The sequence below is a fragment of the Pipistrellus kuhlii genome, unplaced genomic scaffold, assembly GCF_014108245.1.
Source record: "Pipistrellus kuhlii isolate mPipKuh1 unplaced genomic scaffold, mPipKuh1.p scaffold_m20_p_24, whole genome shotgun sequence".
NCBI classification, from domain to species: Eukaryota; Metazoa; Chordata; class Mammalia; order Chiroptera; family Vespertilionidae; genus Pipistrellus; species Pipistrellus kuhlii.
This window is the reverse complement of record NW_023425523.1, coordinates 11,445,684-11,457,602: the sequence shown is the minus strand read 5'-3', so window position 1 is coordinate 11,457,602 and position 11,919 is coordinate 11,445,684. Positions and strand designations below refer to the sequence as shown.

Here is an 11,919-nt window from a genome sequence, read left to right as displayed (position 1 = left end):
AATCTAGTTGGAGGAATGAATACAATTTAAAAAGTGCAGCTCCCTGGCTGGGTGGCTCAGGTGGCTAGAGCGTTGTCCTGATACACCAAGGTTGCAGGCTAAATCCCAAGAATCAACTAAAGGTCCACTATTGAAAAGTGAACAAAAAGTAAAATAAAAACAAATGAACTTTATCAGAATAAAAGAATCAACTAACAAATGCATAAATAAGTGGAACAAATTAAAATAAACACACAATGCCCTGACTGGTTTGGCTCAGTGGATGGAGCATCGGGCTGTGGGCTAAAGGGTCCCAGGTTCAGTTCCTTTCGGTCAAGGGCATGTACCTTGGTTGAGGGCACATTCCCTGTAGGGGGTGTGCGATAGGCAACTGATTGCTGTTTCTCTCTTATCGATGTTTCTAACTCTCCCTCTCCCTTCCTCTCTGTAAAAAATCAATAAAATATATATATAAAAAACAAACAAAAAAACACACACAAGGCAGCTCATTGCTCTGGCCAGTGTGGCTCAGTTGGTTGGTCATCATCCTGTGCACTGAGGAGTTGCCAGTTAGATTCTTGGTTAGGACATGTCGGAAGTTCAGGCTCAATCCCCAGTAGGGGGTGTGCTGGAGGCAGTTGATTGATGTTCTTGTCTCACTTTGATATTTCTCTCCCCCTTTCTCTATCTCTAAAAATCCTATATAATAAAAGCCTAATATGCAAATCAACCAAACAGTGGAACAACTGGTTGCTATGATGCACACTGATCACTAGGGGGCAGACGCTCAATGCAGGAGCTGTGCCTGCAGGCCTTCCCTCCAACCTCCTCCCCATTGGCCTGGATTGCTGGCCAGGCCTAGGGACCACCCCCCCCCCATGAATTTTGTGCACTGGGCCTCTAGTCGATCAATAAAAGGGCAGCTCATAATTCTGTTAATCAAATATAAAGACCCATACATGTGCAGACATTCACAAATACTTCTTGCTCCCAACCCTAGATTAGAGATCAGACCAAAGGGATTTTTCTATTTTATTAGATTAAAAAAAAACAAACACACACACAAAACCAGTAGGAACTAGGAGAAAAAATGGTGAAAGAGATACAGAAAAGGGCTGGGTAAAGAGATGATAAAGAGAAACAGGGAGGGGGGGGGGGAGCCCAAGTCAGGGCCAGAAAGAGGTTTTCAAGGACTAAACATCTTTTCATTTGATAACGATTTTCTGGCGCAAGGCTCGAGGGCCAGCGCCAGGGAGGGGCTCAGGAGGCGGTGGGCCAGGGCCCAGGGCTGAGGCAGTGGGTGGCAGTCCATGGGCAGTGATGTATTTCTTGTAGGCCTCACGGATAATCTTGAAAGCTCGTGCAGTGGCGTAGGGTATGTCTGTAACAGGGTCCCGGTATAGGGCTGGGCGATGGGTCACTGGGCATACCTCCCGAACAGGGACCTTTGGGGGCCGCGCTTGGGGAAACCATTCCTCAAATGTTGCATCATCACTAAAAGTAATGAAGGTACGTGAGCAGCGGGGAGGAGGAGGGATGACGGGTTTAGTTGTAGTTTCAGTCCCAGTTCCAGTCCCGGTTCCAGTCTCGGTTCCAGTTCCAGTCCCGGTTCCAGTCCCGGTGCCAGTCCCAGCCTGGGGAGTCGATGCAGAAGCCGTGGGAGCAGGATCAAGTCTGAGTGAAAAGACAGAGATAAACATAAAGAGTTGAAAGAGATCAGAGAGCTGAGGAAAGAGGAAGAAGGAGGCAGAGTGATGGCAACATTCTGAGAATATTAAGTGGCAGATGGGAAAAGAAAGCTGGGCTGGATGGGAAAACAGGAGAGAGGAAGAAAAGAGAGGCTAAAGGGAAAGAAAGAGGAGCGGAAGGGAAGAGCAATCTGAAAGATAGCCAAGTGTCCGTGAGAGCTGTGGGAGGAGAGTAAGTGAAATGGGGCTGAGAGAATACAGCTAAAAGGAGGGAGACACAGCTCTTCCTTTCCCCCTGAGAGTCACTCACCCTTCCACGTCCACATTCTCCTCCTTAGGGCCCGGCTCCCCCAGCAGCGGCACTGTCACTGAATGGTAGGTGATTACAGGCCCAGGACACTTCCGCTTCTTATGAACCTGTTTCTTTTTGTCAGCCTCAAGTCGCTCATACGTCTCTTTGGGGTACAAAAAGGAATGAGAGATGGTCAGTTCCCCCCCTTCTCACGCCCCAGTTCTGCCCTACAAGCTCTCAATTATCTTTGTGGCTGTCAGTCACTGCCTAACCAGCAATTATGGAAGTCCTCTAAGCCCTCTAGTATCTCTCATCTTACAAGTTTTCTGCTTGCTCCTCATGACATCTTCTTTGCTCACCATTTCTCAAGTCCACTTGGGTCCTCACCCACTCAGAACTGTAGGACTTCAGAGTTGGAAGGAACCCTTTGAAGAGCCTGCTCAATTCCCCAAATACTCCCCACATTTGCCCTGTCAACTCGCTCCCATCCATGGCAGCACATTACATCTTTAGGCATTACATAGTTCTCTCCTATTTTGAATTGAAATATACTTTATTTCTTTTTAAAAAAAATATCTTTTATTGATTTTTTTTACAGAAAGGAAGAGAAACATCGATGAGAGAGAATCAGCGATCGGCTCCCTCTTGCACACCTCCTACTGGAGATGTGCCCTTGACTGGAATTGAACCCGGGACCTTTCAGTCCCCAGGCTGACACTCTATCCACTGAGCCAAACCGGTTTCGGCTTGAAATACACTTTCTGATGATACTTTTACCATAGGTAGGGGTGTCGAACTCAATCAGAGAAGGGGCCAAAATCTAAAATCCAGCCTAAATCTCGGGCCGAATGGTTTACTGAACAGTCATAAACTGTCATTGTGATGGAAACGCAGCGGAGTGCAGTGATGACAGCGAGGTGCGGGCCACATTGCAAGGCCTGGCGGGACGGGTTTGGCCCGCAGGCCTTGTGTTTGACACATGTGCCATAGAGGATGGAAGTCTAATCAGTCTTCCACATACAGCCCTTTAAATAGTGTCCTTGTGTTTCCAGGCTGATTGCCACACCCATCCCACTGACCTATTCCTCATACAACAAGGCTTTGAGTCACTCCCTCCTTGAGCCACCCCGGAGCCTAGGACACTCTTCCATTACTGCACTAACACAGTCTATGGCAGAGGCTGCAAGCTGGCAGCCCACTGTTTGATCTATAATGTCTTTTAAAGAAAATTTTGAATTAGTTATTGACATTTAAAAATTAGACAATTACATTTAAATAGAGACTTCTGGTCTCTCTTAAAAAATAGTAAGAAAACCTGGCAACATGGGTCTGCATTTTCACACATAGCTGAATTGAATGATTGCCCTTCCTTTCAGGCAAATCTCTCCATAACCAGTCCCCTGGCCGGACCCTGTGACAGTGCTCCACAGCAGCTCACTGTTAGTATATGTGTCTCCTCCCTAAGGGCAGTGACTGTGGCTCATATTACCTACAAAATATCAGGTCACGCAGCATTCCACACTTCACAGGCACTTGGTAAATATTTATTGCTGCATAGAGAGATCAAAATATTCCTGGTCCCTGTCCTCTGAAATGACTCCAAAATTCTGCTTCCTTGTTAAACGTGGGGACAGTGAACACAATCCTCTGGATAAAAATCTAACCAGAAGCGTCCTCAGGAAACCACTCAAGCCTAAACTGGTTTGGCTCAATGGACAGAGCGTCAGCCTGTGGACTGAAAGGTCCCAGGTTCGATTCCTATCAAGGGCATGTACCTTGGTTGCAGGTACATCCCCAGTAGGGGGTGTGCAAGAGGCAGCTGATCGATGTTTCTCTCTCATCGATGTTTCCAGCTTTCTATCCCTCTCTCTTCCTCTCTGTAAAAACTCAATAAAGTATATTAAAAAAAGAAAAAGAAAGAAAGAAAGAAACCACTCAAGTACTTTAACCTCTTTTGTCCTTAAATTCTGGTTGATAATCTTGCTTTCTTTCCCTTGAGCCAACCTTCTAACCCTTCTCTCAAATACTTACCTGTATTTTCTGGAACTCCAGCTCTATAATCAGCCAACTCATTCAACATGCCTGACTGGAAACCCGTCACCCACCGAGGCCGCCCCTCTCCCTGTAGCTCTCTGCTAGAGGTGGCTCATCCTCTCACATCCCACACAGCACACCCACTGAGCCCCACACTGCAGCTTTCAGGTCACTACTCCTCTGCCCACCTGCACACCTGCTTTTCTTTTGAGACCTTTGCCCACAATCTAGTTTATCTTCTCTCCTTCATCACAGTCACGCCCTCACTTATGGAAGACTTGAGCAATGGTTTCTACTCTTCATCTCCACCCCAACTCCTATCATCTCAAGTCGCCTTGGTAACTTCAAAGTGCACACAGATAGGCCCTTCAACACCACATCTCCAGCTGCTTTATCACATCTCTCAACCTGCCTGTCCATGGCATGTTAGTTCCTCCATTCCACTCTAGCTACAGCCTAGACTTTGTCATTGCCTGAAACTGCCCCAGCTCTGAAATACTCAAAATCCTATACATCCAGGTTCTGACCACAAAATCCTATCCTTCAGGTCTGTTTGCTCCACTATCCTGGAGATACCTTTGTTCTACCTCAGTACCTCTCATACATGGGTATCTCCTCATTCTATCAGCTCCTTCCAGCCTTCACTCTCCTTCTTAAATTGAGCTCAGGTTCCTTTATCTATCATTTCAGTCATTCACTCCTCAACTGTGGAGATTTTTAAATTTTTCTTACTTTAAAGCATTTTATCTCATGAACTGACTGATTCTACTGAATTTCTAATTCTCCTGTTTAAACTAGTTATTACAACCCTATTTTGTGAACAAAGACAGCAAGATTTAAATAGATTGAATAATTTGCTTACAGTCTTAGACAAGTGAACAGAACTAGGATTTTAACTCCGTTCTATACAACTCTTACTTTACACCAAAGTTCTTCAATAATAATACTTGCTCTCAGAACTTTCATAACTGCCTAGTTCTTTGCTCCTAATCATTTACTATCCCCATTTTTTCCTTCAGATTCCCTTTTCCAAATCTCCATGCTTCCAGTTATTTGGGTCCTCCAGGTCTTAGCTTTTCCCATGCTCCTCAGCTCTTGTTCTCAAAACCACACACTGACCCAATGAACGTAAGTTGAGCTCTTCTGTGATCTTGGCCTCCCTGAGCAGCTCCTCCTGGGTCAGTGGCCGCTCGCAGTGAGGTCCCTTTCGCCGCCGTGACTGGCCCTGCCTTTCCTGTACCCGCAGGAATGTTTGTCGAGTATGTTCAGCTGTAGACTGACGCATGGACTTCCGACCTGGGAAGGAAGTCAGAGAGAAATCTTTGAATTCATGTCCACCTCCTTTATTATTTGTTTTAATTTTAAAACTTTTTACTTGAAAATAATTTCAAACTTACAAAAAAAGTTGCAAGAATAGTACAAAGAACACCCATGTATTCTTTACTCATATCACCTACTATTAACATTTTGCCCCATTTGCATTCTGTATGTGTGCTTTTATTATTTCTGAATAACCAGAGTTAAGTTGGACACATCATGGCTCTCCAAGCCTAAATACTTCAGTGTATATTTCCTAAGAACAAGGACTTTCCTTACATAACCACAGAACAGTTATCAACTCCAGTAAATTTGATGCTGATTCAATACTTTTATCAGCTTATTCCAGTTTTGTCAATTGACCCAAACATCCTCACTCACTGTCAGAGCCATCATCCTGAAGTTCCAGTGGTAGCAGTGTCTTCTCTTCTCGGGTCTTCTGAGCGCTACCAGCTGGGGTACTAACCTTTCGAGGCCTCAAGCTCTTGAGAGGTTCCTGGGGACAGAGTGAAATAAGACAACAAGGAACAGAGAGATAAGGAGAAAGGAGATGAGAATTATATGAGAAAACTAGCACTGTAGGAAACAGGGCTGGTATGAGGAGTACAGGGACCTGATGAAGGGAGAATAGGAATTAAGGAAGTCCAAGAAAACCAGGACTTCCCTGCACCTTATAGGCTTTGGTGACTATTCGGCGCTTCCTTCTGGGCTCTTCTGCTTCTCCATCACTGGATGGTTCATCTCCTTCGTCGATGTCAAAGTCAGAGTCCACCTCATCCTCTGTGTCTGACTGGTCCCCTTGATACTCATCATCTCCCGATTCCTGAGGACACAGGGAGATGAGGTTCTGGCTGGCAAGAGTCATTAATGCCCCTCCAGAAAGAACAGATCTTTTTGCTTCCTTGATAAGAGCTGCCCCCTTCTCCTTCCAACCCTTTCATATTTCACAGGCATTCACTTTTCTCAGGCAAGAAAACTTCCTAGCTGATGGCCCTTAGCTCCAGCACCACCCTTTCCTCATTAACTGAGTGCTCTTTATGGGTAGCACACCACATTAAGTGCTGGGGTATAAAAGGGTATATTTTGGTCCCTACCTTCAGGGGTCTTACAGTCTAGAAGGGGTCAGGACATAATTACAAAAGGAAGTTATAATACGAGGCAACATATGAAGTACCAGATGGTAATAAAATGTTACAGGTGATCAGAGGAAGCAACACATGCTAAGGATTGGTGGCCTGGGAAGGTTTAAATGTCGGACTTTATTCCTTTAGACCAGGGGTTGGCAAACTTCCTGTAAAGGACCAAATTAAAACAGGTAATGTGTCAGATTTATCCAGTGATTTGTAGTTTGCAGAATCCTGTCTTTAGACTATAAAGAATGAAGAGAACTTGAGCCACGATTTAAAATACTGGTAGTATTGCCTGGCTAATGTGGTTCAGTGGTTGAGCATCAACCCATGAACCAGGAGGTCATGGTTCAATTCCCAGTCAGGGCACATGCCCAGGTTTTGGGCTTGATTCCCAGTAGGAGGTATGCAGAAGGCAGCCAACCATCTCTGTCATCACTGATTTTTCTCTCTCTCCATCTCCCTTCCTCTGAAATTAAAAAAAAAATTTTTTTTAAATCTATATATATAAAAGGCTAATATGCAAAGTTTGCCAGGGAGTTTGATCACTTGCTATGATGTGCGCTGACCACCAGGGGGCAGCATGGAATAAAGGAAGGCCCCACTGGCAGCTGGAAGGTCCCAATTGGCCCTGATCGCTGGCCAGCACAAATTTCTTGCACCAGGCCTCTAATAAATAAAATAGAATACTGGTAGTATTTATACAGCCAAGAGGAAAGAGGGAATAGTGGGCAGATAAACTAGCAGGAACAAAATAGAACTGTGTATAGCAGCAGTCACCAACCAGTGGCCCATGATGTCCGAAAGGTTGGTGACCCCTGGTGTATAGCATATTTATGGAATAAGGATCTAAACCTAAGTAAAACAGAAGCTTTATCTCTGGCAAGAAGTCTTCCTAGCTGACTGCCTTTGGGTCCAGCACACCCTCCTTTCAACATCAATTGAGACTGTAAGATTTGAAAAGGTTATACTTCATCAATAGAGAAATTTAAATGTCAGCAATAAGCAACAAAACCAGCCACAGCTGACCTCAGGCCCTGCTGCACTAGATAATGACCCCAACCCTAGTGCTAGCCTATTGATCAGTGGAGACCACAACTTGAAAGGGCACACCAGGAAAGCTGCTGAATATTCTACTGCTATCTTCCCCTGGGACCTCCCTAAAACTCCACCTTAAAGCCCTTAGGACCTAGGACCCAGGGCACTTCCCTTCCTCAGAGCACGCCCCTGCCTTTCCCGTCCCCCACTCCCTTCAGTAGTTACCATGAGCCTCCTCACTCTCAAGCTCCAAGGGCCCCTCCTTTACCTCCATAACTTTTTTTTTTTTAATATATATTTTATTGATTTTAGCCTCCTCACTCTCAAGCTCCAAGGGCCCCTCCTTTACCTCCATAACTTTTTTTTTTTAATATATATTTTATTGATTTTGTACAGAGAGGGAGATAAGAGAATTAGAAACACCGATGAGAGAGAGTCATCGATCAGCTGCCTCTTGCACACCCCCTACTGGGGATATGCCCGCAACCAAGGTACATGCTCTTGACCGGAATCGAACCCGGGTCCCTTCAGTCCCCAAGCCGATGCTCTATCCATTGAGCCAAACCGGTTTCGGCCATAACTTGTTTCTTAAGCCCATTTCTTTTAGGAACTGCTTCTACCTCTGTGATTTTCCAAAGAAATGTTCTCTTATAAAGTAAATATTATAAATAATGTCAGGTTAATAACGTTATGACTTTAACTTGCAGGTCAGTGCTCTCAGTCCTCTCCGTACTTGTTCCAGCATTGACAATCATTGTTGAAGTAAACTAGTTACTGAGAAATGTCTCATTCCTCGTGTGTTCGGATAGAACAGTGGTCGGCAAACTCATTAGTCAACAGAGCCAGATATCAACAGTACAACGATTGAAATTTCTTTTGAGAGCCCAAATTTTTTAAACTTAAACTTCTAACGCCACTTCTTCAAAAGACTGGCCCAGAGTGCTGGGAGGGGGGAGCAGTGGGGAGGGGGAGAAAATTAAAAAAAAAAAAAGACTGGCCCAGGCCGTGGTATTTTGTGGAAGAGCCACACTCAAGGGGCCAAAGAGCCGCATGTGGCTCGTGAGCCGCAGTTTGCCGACCACGGGGATAGAAAACCAGTTGGGTATTACTACTATGTATTGCAGGGAGCCATTGAAGATTTGATGGAAGAGGAAAATAGTGTACAAGGGGTATCATAGAACTCTGGAGGAGATTAGATGGGCTGGAGTAGAGAACATGGAGTTCAGCCTAAATCGGAGGTGATGCAGATTAGGGCTAGACTGGCAGCCACATTGGGAAAGGGAAAAACACTGGGGGCAAAGGAGTAGGCTGGGTGGGGCACTGTACCTCAAACTTGTGGCTCTTCTTCAATCAATGAAGCAGGCTGCCAAAATAAGCAAATAACAGTGGACTTTCCAAGCCTGTCAGAGTCCTATCCTGCACTGATGACCATCATTTCCTCCCAAATGTTGTTTGTGAAAGACAACCTGGGGACACATTAATCCCCTCAGCTCTAACCTTGCATTAGTCATATCGCCAGAGGGCTGTAGTTCTACACATTAGGTTAGTGCCCAGTCAAAAGCTTTCAGCCTTGGCTGGTGTGGCTCAGTTAGTTAGAGCACATGTGTCAAACACAAGGCCCGCGGGCCAAATCCGTCCCGCCAGGCCTTGCAATGTGGCCCACACCGCGCTGTCATCACTGCACTCCGCTGCGTTTCCATCACAATGAGTTTATGACTGTTCAGTAAACCATTCGGCCCGCGATTTAGGCTGGATTTTAGATTTTGGCCCCTTCTCTGATTGAGTTCGACACCCCTAAGTTAGAGCATTCTCTGGAGCATCGAAGAGTCACGGGTTTGATTCCGTTAGGGCACATACCCAGGTTGCAGGATCAATCCCTGGGCAGGTGCATATACAATAGAAGCAATCGAACAATGGTTTTGTGTGTGTTTTTCTCTCTTCCCCCCCACCTCTTCTCCTCTTCTTTTCTCTCTCTATAGAATCAATGAAAAATATGTCCTCAGGTAGGGATAAGAAAAGAAAGTTACTGATTTACTACCATTCCTTTGGCTTTTTTGTTGTTAATCCTCACCCGAAGATGTTTCTTTACATTGATTTTTAGAGAGAGGTGAAGGGAGCAAGATTACATTGGGGCCGGGGGAAGAGGAGGACATCAATGTGAGACACACATCAACTGGTTACCTCCCACACAGCCCTGGCCTTTGATGTGCAGGCCGATGCTCTAACCACTGATATACACCAGCCAGGGCCCTTTGGCTTTTATTGAGGGTTGTTAATAGACATGACTAGGTAAGAGAATGTTTTACATCACATACCAAATCCCTGTTTATATATCTTATATAAGGAGGAGATTCTCCCTAGGAATGAATGCTGACCAATTTTGTTTCTCAAAAAATTACATGCTTCTTTCTTTCTAAAAAAAGAAATTAGAATTTCACTGCCAGAAAGCTCACAGCTAAATTTAATATTAATTGCTACTACCATTTCAGCAGAGGCTCCTGGTACACTTACTTCTGATCTCTCTATTTTTACTGTACTTACTTTTTGTTTATATCATAAGCCTCCTTGAATCCTTTTTGGAAGCATGATGGGTACATATTAAATAACGACTCATAAAATGACAGGAATAGGATAATGGCTTTTAGAAAGAGGGATGAGAAAGTTCTATTTTAAACTAGCTGGTTAGGGCCGTCTAAGTAATAACTTCCTATCAGTCACCAAGTCCGATGGATTCTACTGCCTTAATTTCTCTTGAATCTTCCTGTCCATGTTTCTCTACTCCCAGTGCCCTCCTCAAAGCATTCCTTCATTAGAGTGATCTTCCTAAAATACAAATGTGATCATCTTTCCAATCCTCTTGGTGAAGAGCAAAACTCCTTAATCCTAACATAGCTCACAAAGCCGGGCATGTTCTGGCCCAAGCCTACCACCTCCATCCTTACCAACCTTTATTCTCCTTCAGGTCTGGAGAATGAGATGTGCAGGTTGAGGACTTCAGTGCCTTTACACATCCTGTCCTGCCCCCTCCATGGATTAACTTTTCTCCTACCCCAGTTCCCACTCCTATTGCTCTTTACCCAGCCAAGGCCAATTTTTCATACTGTCTGTCCTCAGCTTAAACATCACCTCCTGGAGACACCCATCCTGACCAACTCTGGCTCCTGTGCATTCCTATAGCATCCTATGCTTATCACCTATTTTACTCCTTATCATACAATATTTTAGCTGTTAATCCAGCTAGTTCCTCACTGGGATCTGAAATGTATAAGGAGGAAGCAGTGTATTTATTTTTAAAATTTTTGCTTTTTTTAATCCTCACCCGAGAATATGTTTATTGATTTTAGAGAGAGAGAAAGGGAGAGGAGGGAGGGAGAGAAAGAGAGAAACATTGATGTGAGAGGGAAACATGGATTGGTGCCTCCTGGAATGGAACCCCACAATCTTTTGGTGTGCAGGGTGACGCTCCAACCAACTAAGCCACCCAGCCAGGGTAAAGCAGTATTTTTTAATATTTTCCTAGAGCCTGTCACAGTGCATGGCTTGTTCTAGATGCTCCACATACTTCAAGAATGGACAGACTCAATCAATACAAATTTAACAAATGGCTACCCAAATAAGTATAAACAAGTAAGCAAACCAAATCTAATTACAGAGAAATGTTCTATGAAGGAAGTAAAAGAGGACACTTTTTAGGATAGTCAAGAAAGGGTTATCTAAGGAGAAGTTTACATTGAGATTTCAAACCTGAGAAAGGAATAGGCTAAGCCCCTCTATCTAAGGGAGTGGGCCAACGTATTACGTGACTACGACGTGCGTGTGAGACGTCAGAAGTAAAATGCAACTAGACATTCAGCAGGTTTCCATCATGTTCGGTAGTGCCCAGAGAGCTTTATTCCTATCCCGTTCTCTGTTAGGACTCCGGTGTGTATCCCCCGCTCCTTCCGACTCGCCCACCCCGCCTCCAGTATCAACGGCCGGGCTCCTCTCCATTCCCCGCCCCCTTCTTTGTTCGAGGTTTCTCCCTTAGGACCCCCCTTAACTGTCCGTCTCCCTCCCTCTTCCTGGGCCCAGGGCTTGCCTCCGTGAAACCCCCATAAGTCGTCTGGTAGAACTCATCTTCCTCCTCTGCCTCCAGAAGCCCGGAAAGTCGGTTCCCCGCGGTCTTCCGTGGGGCTCGGCCCCCAGCCAAGCTCATACCGCCTACCGAGACTGCGCCGCCATCAACGGCCCTCACAGGCACGAGGAGCTCGGCGCTCGACACCACCGCCTGCAGGCGGAAGCCGGTCTTCTCCAGGCAAAAGCAGCAGAGCACCGAGGGGCTCCTGGCCCCGCCCCCTAGGCCGGGTTTACTCTCCAGCCCCGACCACTCCTGCTCCCAGCCCCAGGCTCCCAGCCCCAGGCTCCCAGCCCCAGGCTCCCAGCCCCAGGCTCCCAGCCCCAGGCT

General features: G+C 45.6%; 1 protein-coding gene across 1 annotated transcript; it reads right to left on the bottom strand.

The window, feature by feature from the left end:
• Window positions 1–993: 993 nt before the first annotated feature.
• On the bottom strand, window positions 994–11,755 carry VPS72 (vacuolar protein sorting 72 homolog). Its single transcript, XM_036452805.2, has 6 exons — window positions 11,554–11,755; window positions 5,981–6,133; window positions 5,692–5,806; window positions 5,113–5,289; window positions 1,978–2,122; window positions 994–1,653 (listed from the first exon to the last, which is right to left on the bottom strand). The coding sequence occupies exons 1-6, from the start codon at window positions 11,668–11,670 to the stop codon at window positions 1,185–1,187; spliced, it is 1,176 nt and encodes a 391-aa protein (XP_036308698.1). The 5' UTR covers window positions 11,671–11,755; the 3' UTR covers window positions 994–1,184.
• Window positions 11,756–11,919: the final 164 nt, after the last annotated feature.